The sequence below is a fragment of the Danio rerio genome, chromosome 14, assembly GCF_052040795.2.
Source record: "Danio rerio strain M-AB ecotype USA chromosome 14, GRCz13ab, whole genome shotgun sequence".
Classification (NCBI taxonomy): domain Eukaryota; kingdom Metazoa; phylum Chordata; class Actinopteri; order Cypriniformes; family Danionidae; genus Danio; species Danio rerio.
In genome coordinates this window covers 9942263-9958599 of record NC_141034.1, presented here as the reverse complement: position 1 = coordinate 9958599, position 16337 = coordinate 9942263, and the positions used below count along the sequence as shown (strand labels likewise).

The following is a 16337-nucleotide window of genomic DNA, read 5'->3' as shown; positions in this document are numbered from 1 at the left end:
AAATTCGTACTTCCAGTTTGAAACGAATTTTTGAAGCTGCGTCACGGCTATGAGATAATAGCGTGTATTCCAGCGTGCAGACTGGACGTCTGTGCCAGAGTGTGTCTTATTACGTCTTACAGTGTGATGCATTAATGCATGAGTAAAGCTTGGTTCAAACCATTTAGCGCGCTCTATTGTGCAACTTCATTAATATTCATTACTGTCACAGTGTTTAGACGACAGAGACGCCACATGTGTTGGCAAAACAAGCATGAAGTGTTGCTTTTATAATTTGCTGCAGTTAAGTTTTGTTTTCATTTTCTCTCTATGAGAGCTCAGCTGGAGTCACGCGTGGATTACAGTGTACGCAACGCTCGACAATAATACCTTACGTGTCTAAGGAGGAACATTGTTTACCTGAGAGCTGTTCTCATCTGCAAACGCTGAGATCCGGATTCGCTTGTAGTCTCCTTTTAATAAAGACGCGGCTCTAGTTGCTGGTGATTGTCCTGTCTCTGCAGATTTGGAAAGTGAGCGACCAGCGCTCTTTGTTTATTCAGTTTTTTCGTATCGAACAAACTATTGCACCGAGTGTAAACATGTTAGCACCACAACCAAACTTTAACCTCGTGTAGGATTTTCACTGCATTTCGTGACCAAAATAACACACGCGGCTTTCTGACGCTACCTGCCGTGTGCTTCTAATTTTCCAGGAAATGCGGAGGGTTTTTTCTCTCATTCGCCATGCGTTATCAAACATTGCATGAAAAATACACGCTTAGAGCAGTTCCTCGAATCAAATATCTCGTTTGTCGCGAGGGACATCAATGAATTCCCTAAATGAAAGAGCCAAACTGCAGTTAAAGTCCACCATTTAATAATTTGGCAAATAATTCGACTACAGATGTCCATGTAAACACATTCACTTTCTCCCCTGTGTGTGTGTGTGTGTGTGTGTTTTGACTCTGAAACAGCGTGCCCAAATAGACACTCCCACACCATCCCACTTTAGTTCCTCCGATACTCCCCCTAAACAGAGCTGGACACGCCCACTTTTCTGACTTTTTCCAAAGTAGAGGTGTGAAAACACCCTGCTGAAACGAGGGGGTTTCATGGCCCTTTAAAGGGACTTTGATTGGATGTACCTCATTGTTTGATTACATCTTTTTTTAAATAAACACACATAACTATCTCTTATTCTCACCTGTAGACGCTTCTGCAGAGGTTCGTTCTTCTCGGTTTCTGTTATGCGCTGCTCTTCACTTCGATCTCGAAATGATCCAGTGGATGTGAGCTCAGCGCTGGCCTCGGCACTGCTCTCATCATTCTCATCATGGTCATTCTCCGTCTGGGATGTTGCCTGGATGTGGACCCCAATTAGCTTACTCTTCAACTCCTCTTTAGTCTTCTCCAGGTCTACCTCAACCATAATTGCCTGTCAACATACTCATACAGAGAAAGCTCAGTGAACTGTCATGAGACTGCTGATGTTTGTCTGAGGCTAACCATTTGAAAATGGTGGGTAATGCTTTAAATTACAGCCCATAAAAGAACTGCGTAATTTAAAGGAATTTACAACGTACCTTTTTGAAACTACAAAGAACTTGTACAATACCTACACGTAGGTACAAGTTAATGATATGCAATGTTTGGGGGCAATAACGTGTAATACCTTTAAAATTTATAAAGCATACTTTTAAGTATTTTATAAATAAAGGCCACTTATTTTAAAATCACAAAATATTTTCCCTGAAGCAGAATAACATTCACTAAAACCTTTTATTAACTGCTGTGCAAACATACAAACTTTTTATATAGATGTAGATATTGTGTACATGTAATATTTGCTGGTGGTAATTTAAAGATGCCATGTTATCCTCTTTTTAAAGGTGCAGTATGTAAATTTGACACCCAGTGGTTGAACTAGGTATTGCACCCTTGGTTCAAAACACATGCAAGTGCAGGTTGCCAGATTGACGACACCAATAGGAGCAAGCCTGACTACCATGCCTAAAGGTTAATTTAAGTCGTGTTCTAAATAAAACCAATGGCACGCGATTAAAGGAATATTTTTCCTATTAATAGGAGTTTTTGTCCTAACCAAAACCTAAAGTACATACTTAAGAAACGACGTCTATATCTTGCAGCTAAACAACAAGATTTAACTGTGATCACCTCAGGTACACTTTATGTCAGATACAGATCTTGAAAATAAAATAAACAGTTTGAAATTGAACTTTAGAATGAACAAAAAAGGTTAAAGAGGTGTAATATGTATTAATTAGGTTATAAACCTTGCCATTTCTTTGGAGTGCAGTAAGTGCACTATTCTGAATAGCTGTATTTAAATTTCTGTCGTGTTTTGCCTGGTGCAAACAGTTAAATTGCTTATTACTGCATATCTCCTCATGTAGCATGTTATTAGGACTAGGGGTTACAATGTAACCTGCTCACCTAGGGCCTCATGTATCAACACTGCGTACGCACAAAAACTTTGTGTACACCAGATTTCACGCTCAGGTTTGGATTTGTTAACGATAAAATTAACATGAGTTAATTTTCGTATTTTGTATTTCTTGTGTGTGTTTGTTTTATTTCCATTGGCGACTCCTAGAGGCAAATATGTTAAATTGCACCAACACATGTAAAAAAACATTGCTATTAACTTATAATTGTTCAAATGGGTTAATTGACACAACATATATATATATATATATATATATATATATATATATATATATATATATATATATATATATATATATATATATATATATATATAATCAATTTTGTGATTTAGATCATATAAAAAAAATTGCAAATGTATACATCCCTTAGTCTATGGCAATGGCAGTGTTGGCCTTATTAGCCTACACTAATGGTCAGTGGTGGAGTCCGAAGGCTCCAAGGTGGCAGGGTGTGCAATGGGTGGCTTTTTGGTGAGTGATGTATTTAAAGATATTATTCCAGCTAAGTTTATTTTTTTTTATTATTAAGCATAATTATTTAACTGCATTTCAAGAGTCTGCAGTTATCCATTAAAGAAGTGGCTTTTAATCCCCCTCAACAACTGACAAACTGACCTAGAGCTGAGATACAGTGATGCGCATTCTCGGACCCGGTTAGTTGTAAAGCGGGCAATTGGGCAGCTGAAATGCCGGTGGCTCAGCCTTGATAAGATCTGCGGGGTGTTGCTATAACCGCTCTAACAAAGTGTTCCTCTAACACATCTGTCTCCCACAGACACGGATACTACTCCACACAGTAAAGTGTCGCCCACAATTGAGGCAACTCTCTCCTCAAAGGGTGTTAGTTCAGCATCCCCTGTTACCCCCGCATGTTCGGTCCACACTTTGACGGTGCGCCGCTTTTCTTTTCTTAACCTGCACCTTTACATCAGACCATTTCTTGTTTAATTCGTTCACAATGCGATGTTCAGACCCCACTGTGTTAACCGTGGCAGCTAATTCCGGAAGGGCACATTTGCAAATAACAAAGTTTTCTCTGGTCTACCTCCAATAGGAGCACCTCCAATTCATTGGAATATTCCAATTTGTTTGGTTTAGCCAAAGTGGAGTCATTATCATATTTATACGGGGGAGGAGGCAGAGAGGGGTTGTGCTCAATTTCATGTTAACTGTTTACGTTTGTAATATTTATATTACTTGCTAATTAATAACCTCATGTGGAACTCATGTGGAACTCATGTGGAACTCTTAATACATATGATAATGACCACTTTGGCAAAACCAAACAAATTGGAATATTCCAATGAATTGGAGGTGCTCCTATTGGAGGTAGACCGGAGAAAACTTTGTTATTTGCAAATGAGACACACTTAATCTGTGTCTCATTTCGGAGGCTGCTACTGTCTACCAGACGTCGCATTTTGGTCACAGACATATGGTTTGAGAGCCTTTCTGATTGAATGAATGAAATACGTTGTTTTCCAACAAGGCAACCCAGGGTGCTGAAATATAATTGGCTTAACTGGCACTGGATGGGTTATAAGGATTAAAACAAAGACACGTTTTGGCCCGTAACAGACATTTTTAAAGCAGAAAATCTGACTTCAGCATTGTTTTTCAGATAAACAAAAATGTTCACTACTTAGCATGTTTCTTAAATATCTTCAAAAATATTATTATTTTAATATTATTTTTATGCTTTAGAACAGTCAAAAACTTATATATAGGACCTTTAAGTGTAGTTCCCCTTCGGTGGGAACTTCAGCACTATAAGTGGATTTGATTGTAAAATCCACGCATTGGGAGGTTCGGTTCAGAAGCTACTCGTCTGAAAGAGTATTGAACGGGCCAATTAAGAATGAATTGGCAGCGCAAGCCTGCGCAGGTGAGCGGCATAAGCAATCAACTGAGTATATAAGCTCACCTGGCGCCAGCAGACGCCTTCCTTTTCGCTTCAGAGACTTTCTGATCGAGTCGATGAGGGTTCCTCCTGCTGTGACCAGCGATTCTGAGCGAACGAGAGCATTCTCCCGGTCCAGAGTGTGTACACGCAGTGGCAGACGGTCGAGCTGGGTTTCTCCCTTGCCTGGCGTTCTTTGGGTCCGGTCCTCCAGAGCGGTGCGTATAAAGTTGCAAACTTCACAGAAAGAGCAACACAGTCATGCAGCACGTCCTTATCAGGACGGCGCTCCGACTGTGCGTTTCTGGATGCGGTGGTTTCCTGTCCTCGGATGATGGGCGCGGGCACTGCGTTGCATGTCTGGGGGTCCAGCATGTTAATGCGCTGCTCGCGGGCAGTTCATGTCGTCATTGCGATGCCATGACTGTTGCGCAAGATCGCGGTTAGCCTTTGCAAAAGGGCGAACCACCCCAGTTGTCCCCTGCTCTGCAGCGGGCACTCGGGCAGATCTGAGGGTTTCAGCGAGAGATAATCCGTCGCCCACGGGCCCGCGGACCTCCCGCTCCTCTAAGCGCTCTATCCAAGCTTCGGGCGGGGGAAGCGATCCGTCTAACAGATGGTAGCCCTTACGCCCGATGACACCGGAGACCAGATGTCCACCGCGGCATCGGAGGGTGGGCTTTCATTGTCCGATGATGATCCAGACCCGCTCGCCCCCTTCGGGCTGGTGAGCGCTGTCACTACGGATCCTGAAACGGACATGTTAGCCGTGCTTTCCCGGGCTGCTTCGGCCGTGGGTTGGAGATGGTTTATCCCCCAGCTCCGCGGCCGGACCGACTAGAGGGGCGTTCCCTTCTTCCCGGAGGTGCACAGTAGGCTCACGCGGTCTTGTAAAGCACTTTTTTCTGCTCGTGCTGCGTTTTCCTCCACACTAACCACTCTTGACGGTGAAACAGCCAGGGGGTATGTGGCGATTCCTCAGGTTGAGTGCGCGATGGCGGTAAATCCGCGCGGCGCCTCTTCTTGGCGGGGTCCGCCTCGTCTCCCATCCAAAGCCTGTAAGTTATCTACCTCCCTCGGAGCTAGAGCTTACATAGCTGCGGGCCAGGCTGCTTCCGCCTTGCATGCGATAGCCACCTACCAGCGCTACCAAGCGCAGGCGCTGGCCGAGCAGCGCGAGGGTGGGTCCAACCCAGGCTTACGAGCTTCGCACCGCCGCCGACTTAGCTCTTCGGACTACTGAGTCCGCTGCGTGTGCGTTGGGGAGGACGATGTCCACATTAGTGGTCCAGGAGCGCCACCCCTGGCTGATATGCACAAAGTCGACAAAGTCCGCTTTCTTGACTTCCCCATATCCCCAGCCAGGTTCGGCGACACTGTCTGTGAATTCACCCAGGAATTCAAGGCGGTGAGAGAGCAGTTGGTGGGTGATGTCTTATCGGCGGTCCGTAGCCCGCTCCGCCCGCTGTGCCATTCATACCTGCTCCTCGCCGAAGGCGCCCGCCTACGAGAGCTGCTCCGCCCCCGCACACGCCTCCGGCGAAGCGAGCGCGTCGGGCACCTCGGAAGCAGGCAGCCCCCCTGCCCAGAACGCCGCTAAGTCCGGCAACGGACTGCGAAGCGCCCCTGGGACAGGCCATCTGGAGAAGAGGGAACTTGCTCTTTCCCCGCTGGAGGGCGGGGCCCCATTTCCAACGGCACTTTTTACTGCCATGAAAACATTATGAAAGGGCACTTTTCACTTCCCCAGATGTGACAGCCCGAAATCTGCCAGTCTGGGACGCTATGCTTTCTAGCTTGCAGATTCGGTGCGTTTCGCCAGTGGCTCACGAGCGCTGGGAGGACGGTCTCCTTTCTCCCACCCCTCGAGCCTCCCCTCCGGAGCTCGGGTTTGGAGTGAGAGCAAATATCTCACCTCCAGCTTTTCCGTGGGACCCGCGAGCTTCCCGGATCAGCACACCCACTCCGCGCTGCCCCACTGCTGGTACGTCAGCGATTGTAGCGATGAGTCCATTAGCGAGAGCTCTGCCTGCCTGGTTAGCGCGGGCCAGCTCTTCGCGGTGGCTCATACGCACAATCAGACTCGGCTATGCGATTCAGTTCGCGAAACGGCCCCCCAAGTCACGGGTGTGTATTCACCAGGGTCAGCCCCCTGTCCGCCCCTGTCTTGCGAGAGGAGATTGCTGTCCTCCTGGCGAAGGATGCAATCGAGCCGCTCCCTCCAGCCGAGATGGAGAGTGGGTTTTACAGCCCACGCTTCATCGTGCCCAAAAAGAGCGGTGGGTCACGGCCAATCCTAGATCTGCGCGTTTTGAACCGCTGCCTGCACAAGCTGCCGTTCAGAATGCTCACGCAGAAGCGCATCCTCCGGTGCGTTCGTCCTCTGGGTTGGTCTGCAGCATTAGACCTGATGGACGCGTATTTCCATGTCTCCACTCTTCCTCGCCACCGACAGTTTCTGCGGTTTGCGTTTGAAGGTCGAGCTTGGCAATACAAAGCCCTCCCCTTCGGGCTCTCTCTGTCTCCGCGGGTCCTCACCAAGCCCGCGGAGGGTGCCTCAGCGCCCCTTCGGCTCGCGGGCATCTGCATACTCAATTTCTTTACGACTGGCTGATTTTTACCCTCTCTCGGAGCAGTTGATTATGCACAGAGACAAAGTGCTCTGGCACTTCCACCTGTGGGGGTTTCAGGTCAACCGAGAAAAGAGCAAACTCGCCCCCGTGCAGAGGATCTCTTCTCTCGGGCTGGAGCTGGACTCGGTCACCATGGCAGCGCGCCTCTCCGGAGAGCGCGCTCAGCTGATGCTGTACTGTCTGAGAGAGCTCGACAGTAAAATAGTGGTCCCACTGAAACTATTTCGGAGGCTCCTGGGGCATATGGCATCCGCAGCCGCTTCATGCCGCTCGGATTATTCTATATGAGACCACTTCAGCACTGGCTTCACGATCGAGTCCCTAGACGCGCATGGCACGCGCGCGCACACCGAGTCTCTGTTACTGCGCTGTGTCGCCGCGCCCTCAGCCCTTGGAGCGACCCCTCGTTCCTACAGGCCTGGGTGTCTCTAGAACAGGCGTCCAGTCTTGTTGTCGTTTCAGCAGACACTTCCAACACGGGCTGGGGGGCTGTGCGTTGCGGGCATGCGGCTGCGGACCTGTGGAAAGGTACCCAGTTGCATTGGCATATCGCCTGGAGCTGTTGGCAGTGTTCCTCGCTCTCCACCGTTTTTTTCCGGTGCTGGAGCGGCAACACGTGCTGGTCAGGACGGACAGTACGGCGGCGGTGGCGTATATCAGCCGTATAGGGGGTATGCGCTCTCGCCGCATGTCTCAGCTCGCCCGCCGTCTGCTCCTCTGGAGTCATCCGCGGCTGAAATCGCTGCACGCCATTCATATTCAGGCAAGCTCAACCGTGCAGCCGATGCGCTCTCACGGCAGCCTTGCGTCCTGGAGAATGGAGACTCCACCCCGAGTCTGTTCAGCTGATATGTGCGCGATCCGGGGAAGCCCAGATCGATCTGTTGCTTCCCCCGAGATCGCTCATTGCCAGTTGTTCTTTCCCTGACCGAGTGCTCTCGGCACGGATGCACTGGCTTACAGCTGGCCTCGGGGCACGCGCAAATACGCGTTTCCCCCAGTGAGCCTGCTCGCGCAGTTACTGTGCAAGGTCAGGGAGGACGAGGAACAGGTTGCTGGTTGCGCCCCTCTGGCTCAACCGGACCTGGATGTCAGAGCTCTCCCTCGCGATAGCCCTCCCCTGGCAGTCCCTTCGAGAGAGCTCCTACTCTCTCAGGGACAGGGCACCACCTGGCACCCTCGCCGATCTTTGAAGAGATTTTTAGACGCGAGGAAGACTTAGGTAACCTCCGATTGCGGTGGCTAATACCGTCACTCGGGCTAGAGCCCCCTCCCCGAGCGCGCCTATGCCCTGACGTGGAGTCTATTCACTGAATGGTGTGTCTCTCGCTGAGAAGACCCCCGTAATTTGCCAGATCAGCGTTGTGCTTTCTTTACGCCGAGAGAAGTTGGAGAGCAGGCTGTCGCCCTCCACACTCAAGGTTACGTGGCTGCCATCTCCGCTCTCATAACGCGGTGGCTGGCAGCACCGTGGGAACGCATAACCTCATCATCCGGTTCCTCAGGGGCGTTAAGCGAATTAATCCACCCCGCCCCCTCTCATGCCCTCTTAGGATCTCGCCCTCGCTACACAAGCCGCGTCAGATCCCTTCGATCCTCGACTCAGTATCTTTCTGTCCCTGAAGACAGCTCTGCTGGTCGCGTTAATATCGATTAGAGGGTCGGGGACCCGGAGGCATTTTTCGGTCAGTGACTCGTGCCTGTAATTGGGCTGGCTTCTCTCACGTCCTGAGACCCCGCCCGCGATATGTGCCCAAGGTTCCTACCACTCCGTTTTAATACGAGGTAGTGAGCCTGCAAGCGCTGCCCTCGGAGGAGGCAGACCCAGCCCTTCTTATTGTCCAGTTCGCGTTTTGCGTATTATCCGGACCGCACTCAGAGTTTAGATCATCTGAGCAGCTCTTTGTCTGTTATAGCGGTCGGCAGGAGGGAAGTGCCGTACCGAAATAAGTTCCCACTAGATTGTGGATGCCTTTCTTTCACTATCAGAGCCGAGATGAGCCGCGTCCCCCGAGAGCGCGTGCGCACTCCACTCGGAGCTTCGCATCCTCTCGAGCGCGCGCACGCGGCGCCCCTCTAACAGACATCTGTAGAGCTGCGGGCTGGGTGACACCCAACACATTTGCAAGGTTTTACAATCTGCGAGTGGAGCCGGTTTCCTCAAGGGTATTAGGTAACCCTTGGTGATTGAGGAAACAATTCGGTAGGGTGTTGAAACACGCTTGCTGCGCCATTTTCCCTAACACGGAGATACGTGCGCCTTTTTATCTGTCAGTAAAGTTCCCCGTCAGGTGAGCCCTGCAGATTCCTCCGTGGCCCCCAGCACTGACTCAGCGGAGGAGTCACTTGCTGGCCCACTACGTGTAGGTCTGCCCGCTGGTCAGCCCGCGTTTTGGGTAAAGGTGCCTGCTATGCGTGATCCCCACTAGGCGATCCCATATGCTTATTCCGCCACGGTTAAGTCCCCCCCCTGGGCGGACCCGTGTCTTCCCTCCCCGCTAACCACTCTTTTGCTATGCGTACTCCCCCTTTTTAGGGCTAGTCCATATGTAAATTCTGCCATCTATCCCCCCTTGGGTAACGGATGGCCTCCGCAGCGTCCTCCCTATCGGGATTGCACGCTTCCCAACGTACTGTCGTATTTTCCTAGAATTATCTAGATGCTCACGACTTCCCAAAAAATATATATAAATCCGTAAAACTTCTGTTGAAGTAGGATAAATTAGGGCCAGGGACACGTTGGAGGACCGCGACCCCCATGATGTGGGTGCGTCACGCTTGCTTGACTATCTCCTCATCGGGGGTGTTGGTAAGGTGCAGTCATTATGGCGCTTTCAATGGGCTCCCAATGCGTGGATTTTACAATCAAATCCACTTATAGTGCTGAAGTTCCCCCCGAAGGGGAACGTTCGAGGTTACTAAAGTAACCCTTCGTTCCCCGAGGAGGGGAACGGAAGCACTATACTCCGTCGCCATAATGACTGTCCCTTAGCTGTTGAAAGTCTCTTCAGCTTAAAAAGGATAGCGTCTGCTGGCGCCAGGTGAGCTTATATACTCAGTTGATTGCTTATGCCGCTCACCTGCGCAGGCTTGCGCTGCCAATTCATTCTTAATTGGCCCGTTCAATACTCTTTCAGACGAGTAGCTTCTGAACCGAACCTCCCAATGCGTGGATTTTACAATCAAATCCACTTATAGTGCTGAAGTTCCCCTCCTCGGGGAACGAAGGGTTACTTTAGTAACCTCGAACGTTACTGTTTAAGCTATTTATTTAACCATTTCTACACTATGATGTGACATCAATTAAGATTGATTACCTGCTTCATAACAATTTAGGATTAGAATACATTGTGTAAACACTGGTGATAGGCCTACATAGGTATTTCTATGATATGAAAACACCAGGGGCTAAGCCAAATGTATTCAAGGAAAACAATATAGTTTACACTTATAAATATATTACGTCATGTTTTACACATTTTTATGCAACATAAATTAATTTCATATGATATCCACCTCCTCTATCAATGCCCATATCCTTGCCTTCTCTCCATAGGTAGTATGTCTGTTTGTCAGAGATGATTACTTGCTATTTTCTCTTGCAAATCCTTTACTTATTCTAAAAATAAAATAGAGAATGGGAATCTATGTCATGGTGATTTGCCAATTTTGAGGAGTGTGTGACGGTTGCTAAGCCTCAACATAGCCCCCCATTGACTTTCCTGTAAGGAAATGGAGGCATTGCACATTTATAATAATATGCGATATAATAGTATATGACTGTTTTGGAAGAAATTAATAATTTTTACAATAAAGTTTAGAGAGTCTAGGATGTCTGTTTATTACACAGATCAAGTAACTACATCACACCTGCCAATACTCATGTTTTTCCATGAAGCCTCCTTTATTTCAAACCCACAAACCAATCTCCTACCACCGAGCAAACCAGTCACGCCTGAAAACAGTACTGCCCCATTAGTTTTACACACAAAATGGAGCCATATATTTGTGTGTGTGTGTGTGTGTGTGTGTGTGTGTCATTTTTTTTTTTGTTTCTCAAAAATGCAGCCTTGACCACGTTTTTTGCACATGGTTTACATTTAGGGTGTTTCTCAATATGCGTTCTTGTCTACTTGCATTCTTGTGTCCTCGTGAAACGTCATTAACAGTCGCCGAAGTACTGTTCCAAATCAAAAGTGCACATCTTGCCAAGTACAGATAAAATTCCCGGATGCGTACTTGCTCCACTCCTTTTGCCACGATTGCATAAAGAGGTGACTTGTGCGAACTTGCGAAGCTTAGGTAACCCAGAATGCATTGCAGTCCGACAAGGGAAAGCTAATGGCGGAGGAGAAAACCTGTAATATTATAAAAATACTTAACTATTGTGTTACAAAATAAAGTTTAAAGAGTTTTTCAGGCGAGAATATAGTTGTTTTAAACTTGAATAGGCAGTTTATTCATGAAGATAGTGCGTCTTTGGTGATGTGCCTCAGCTTATGTGGACTCTGACCCCCAGCCTGTCAGCAGGAGCTTCGACATCACCTCCCCTGCCGAGAGCAGCTTTAATTGGCCAGTCCATCTCTGATGAACCGCTGGATCTCATCTCTCTATTGTAGTTAAAACATGATATTTCATCTATCTTGTGCATATCGAAGGGTCAGTTTTTTTTTTTTTTTTTAATCTATTATTTGTTATCAGGTGTTCTTATTTTGGCAGTGTTATTTTGTCAAGTTTTATAATTGACTTTAGTTACTTGGTTGTGCGCTGTTTGTCTTTGTTTTCCAAATTACTAATGTTATCTTTATTTCTTATCGTGTACTTCTTGTACTATATACTTGTATAATGTCCATTATAGTTTTTTAAATCTGATAATCAATGAAACTTCACATTTATAGTTTTATGTTTACATTTTCCTAAATCAAAAATATAGATTTATTATATTAAAACAATATAAATTATAAGGGTATGCTTTATATAATGAAATCATTTTATTGTTAATGTACAGTGAACCGATGAACTCATGGTGAGGTAAGTGGCGTTATAAAGTACACTGTTGTTCCACTTGCAGAAGTACCTGACTCGTGTCCTCGCGTTCTCAGGAGTTTGTTCTTCCAAGTCTGAACTTAGCAAGCCTGAACTTCCATGGACACAAGTCCGAACTTTTCGTACTTGGTACAGCCTTCTTTACATGTTCATTCAGCTTTAAGTTAATGCTTATGAGGGTAATTGGAGGAAAATCCCCCTGTAATTTAAAAGTTGGTGCCTTTTAGGTAATGAATTACTCAATAAATCTGCACTTTATTACCCTCTCATTGCGCTGAAAAGTTGCACATTATTTCCTTGTCCCAGCAATTAGGTACTGCGAAAGTTCTCAGTAGTTTCAAATAGGCACTCTGTAAATACTTTTAAATAACATGATTAATTTGCAGGCTGTAATATAAAGCATTACCAAAAGATGCAATAGTACATTTACACTCTCACCCTTCTCTGCCATTTCCTGGCTTCATCCTCTTTCTTCTTTTTAGCATCTTCCAGAAGATTGATTTTGGACGTCAGCTCAGCCAGCTCTGTTGCCTATAAAGATGTAAATAATTCTCAGAATATTTAATCATATAACGATGAGGGACTGGTGAGCATAAAAAAGGCATGAACAATCATAAAAATACTGCAGTGTTTCACAAAGACAAATTGAATACATTTTCTGTATTACTGCCTAATCAATGGTAACTTAATCTACCCCTGGGAGCTGAAATTGTTTTCATACTCTTATGATGGTGCTTTTATTATAGTGCAGAGATGATCAAACGTGTTCCTGTAGGGCAGGGACCTCTAAAGCATGGAATACCATGCTTGGTCCTGGAGTGCCGGTGTCCTGCAAATTTGAGCTCTAACCATAATAATCACACCTGAAAAAGCTAACCGAGGTCTTACTACTGTTGGTATGTTTGAAGATTCCGTGCAGGTGTGTTGAGGCAAGTTGGAGCTAAACTCTGCATGAGACCAGCCCTCCAGTACCAATTTTGATGACCTCAGCTCTACAGGATTTTACAGAGTATTTACTCCTCCATACCAGATTATCTTTGTTCTTTGTCTGGTTCTCAGATTGCTGCAATAATGCTGTTTTCACATCTTCTGCAATTCTGCGGTCTTTCTCCAATTTCTCTGCCTCTTCCTGAGCAAATTTCCTTTCCCGTTCCAGCTCCAGTGCTCGCTTGGTCTGCTCTTCAAGCTCTGCATGACACAAATATAATGTATATAAACTTTTCAGGTGAGTAAGATATTAAAGGTTCTTCTGACTTTGTGACTATTGGAGACAAACAGATGGAGTATTTATGAAATTAATATTCCAGTTCTCCTTAAAGACACTGTGAGAAAATTACACACATCTCACTTAAAACCATTAAATCAATTTAACATTTGTAGTAAGACATTCGTAGTTCCAACCCTCTTGAGCTTTTTTGGTTTGTTCCTCAATTTGCCGCAGTCTTTCCATGAGCTCCATTGTTTCTCTTGCAATCTTCTCAGTTTCTTTCTCGGCATTTTCTCTTCTTTTTTTCTCATTTTCCAGAAGTGCTCTAAGATAAAATACATAAAAAACATTGCAACTTTGAAAGGAATGCGTTGTAAAAAATAAATAAAAATAAACAAAAATAAAAATAAAAGATGCGTTCTCTGTTTTCGCGGTCTGCCGAGTTCGTTCTTCTGAGGTGACCTGGCAAGACCGTTCTTCACAAGAACACAAGTCCATTTTCTGCCTTCTTGGAATTGAGAAACAGCCATAGTCTTTTATTTGATTAACGTCAGAGTGAGTTGGGCCTATTCAACATGTAGAATAGTCATTGAATGTTGTTGAAAGAGAGCGCTCTGATTGGTTATTCAGCAACGAATCAAAACGCAATAACAAAACACTAAGGTGACAAAACAAAGGAAACAATTTAAGTAAGAAGCCAGCTGTAATTTTGCTGCATTTCTTAAATATTTACAAACAAGATGAAATATTAGATTATTAGACATATTTGCACAAGCAAATCCCTCTGTAGCAAGTGAAAAGTAGAGTAAAAATGGTACAAAATGCTGTTTTTTTTACATTTGTATATGCGCATCGCAAGTTCCGTGGTAGAGTCTAGATCAGATATGCGGCCAGCTGGAAGTGAGATATGCACATTAATACAGCAGCATTTTTTTATGACACTGTATAACAATAATTAATATTTTTACAGTACTGTGACGGTTGGGTTTAGGGTAGGGGTTGGACTAGGTGTTAAAAAATACAATTTATTGGATAATTTAATAGATAACATAAATAATACTCTGTACAACTACTGTTTTTGCGTTACTGTGATGGTTGGGTTTAGGGTTGAGGGTTTAACAAACTACAAAAAATAGTAAATTTAATAAATAAAATAAATAATTCTCCTTAACTTCCGGCCACAAACGTTTCCGATCAAGCAACAACCAAGTTCCGGTTACCCTTTGCAGGATAAAAAAACAGACTACTGCCCCTGTAGGTGTGGAAACACATCCTCATGCAGGCACAGAATATGTGCTCTTGTTTCAGTGTGCTGCTGTCTGTTTGATGTGTTCAAGTGCAGCTTTTTGGTCCAGACGGCACTAGGTGTTGCCGACATAAGGTGACAACACAGTTGCTTTTTGACAGCATTAGTTCTTTGGCATCAGCTTGTTGTGTCCCAGACTTAAAACACAATTTATTTTAGCCACTGTACCAAAATGTAGTGTGCTATCTTGTCATTAACTGCATTTCTAATGGTTTTGTAAAACCAAATGCAAATATTGCTTCCAAAAAGTTTATACATTAAAATTAAGTTAGGCAGTTATACACTCACTGGCCACTTTGTTATGTACATCTGTCCAACTGCTCGTTAGCGCAAATTTATTATTAGCCAATCACATGGCAGCAACTCAATTCATTTAGGCATGTAGACAAGGGCTGCGTCTGAAACCGCATACTTCCATACTATATAGTACGCTAAAATCAGTATGCGAGCCGAGTAGTATGTCCGAATTCATAGAATTCGAAAACCAGTACATGAGAAGTACCCGAATGACTTACTACTTCCGTCGAGATTCTGAAGTGCGCATCCCATGCACGCTGAGCTATCCCATTATGCCCCGTGAGAGAATTCATGAATGGGAGTGAAGCGACGCAACTGACGCAGGTAGGTCACATGAACATGACAAAATGGCGGATGTAGTACGTCCGAATTCCATTCATACTTTTCACATTCATACTGTATAGAGCGTACTTTTCTAATGGCCGAGTAGTACGTTTAAATTCAAATGCAGTACCTACTGAGTAGTAGCCGGTTTCGGACGCAGCCATGGTCAAGATGATCTGTTGCAGTTCAAACCGAGCATCAGAATGAGGGAAAAAAGGCAATTTAAGAGACTTTGAATGTAGCATGGTTGTTGGTGCCAGACAGGCTGGTTTGAGTATTTCAGAAACTGCTGATCTACTTGGATTTTCACGCACAACCTCTAGGGTTCAGAGAATGGCCTCAAAAAAGAGAAAATATCCAGTGAACGCCAGTTCTGCGGGTGCAAATGCCTTGTTGTGCCAGAGGTCAGGGGAGAATGGCCTCAGTCACTAATAAAGACTGGTTCCAGCTGATTAAAAGGCAACAGTAACTCAAATAACCACTCGTTACAACAGAGATATGCAGAAGAGCATCTCTGAACACACAACACGTCCAACCTCGAGGCGGATGGGCTACAGCAGCAGAAGGAATGTTTAGGAATGTCTCGCCCTGTTTTGAATTGATCCAGACTGAGACAGAAAGGATTAATCTCTGGACATAAACAGCAGCTCTTGTCTAATGCATTAGTTCAAGTTTACACCTAGTAAAGCAGTCTGCTGACCTTGTTAACATAAAATTCCTCTACAGGTTTTTCTGAGTCATCTACTGTAGAAGATCCAGAGCAATGCTAAAGCTAAACATAAAATGTGCTAAATTCAGTCAATCATCAAAGTAAGATATAATATGTAGACCCTGGAGTCACAACAATGTAGAACAGTGCCCTTGCACATAGTGAAAATAAAAGGTGACAAAATTCACGTTTAGAAGATATTAAACTTAAATAAACATGTAAAGTAGTTTGTCACTTCCACCTAAATGGATTAACGGTTTAATTCAAGTCAACCCATATTACAGTTTCTCATTAAATCAAGACCAATGAAATTCTCTCCAAATCTGACATGCCCCACCCCCTTCAAGACACTTCACATTTGCTTTTCATTTGATGCACTTGAGCTCAACCTCTCTCACTGGCAGAACAAGGATAAAAACAAAACATTATTGGCCTTTTTTTAATAAAAAGGGGAGGAGCCAGGGG

At 45.2% G+C, this 16337-nt stretch overlaps 1 protein-coding gene and 1 long non-coding RNA gene across 4 annotated transcripts in view; both read right to left on the bottom strand.

The window, feature by feature from the left end:
• msnb (moesin b) overlaps nt 1-16337 on the bottom strand; it is a 49025-nt gene that overhangs the window by 3266 nt on the left and 29422 nt on the right. For all 3 annotated transcript variants that reach the window (NM_001256251.1, XM_087280501.1, XM_087280502.1), the window contains exons 9-12: nt 13431-13561; nt 13057-13217; nt 12468-12560; nt 1187-1417 (exon numbers count right to left, since the gene is read on the bottom strand). In NM_001256251.1, the coding sequence (NP_001243180.1) occupies nt 1187-1417; nt 12468-12560; nt 13057-13217; nt 13431-13561 (616 nt within the window). The remainder of the gene's footprint in view (nt 1-1186; nt 1418-12467; nt 12561-13056; nt 13218-13430; nt 13562-16337) is intronic.
• LOC147833865 (uncharacterized) lies at nt 2977-11198 on the bottom strand. Its single transcript, XR_015507184.1, has 4 exons — nt 10239-11198; nt 3819-4197; nt 3263-3697; nt 2977-3152 (listed from the first exon to the last, which is right to left on the bottom strand). It is a non-coding gene; the product is annotated as an uncharacterized LOC147833865 (long non-coding RNA).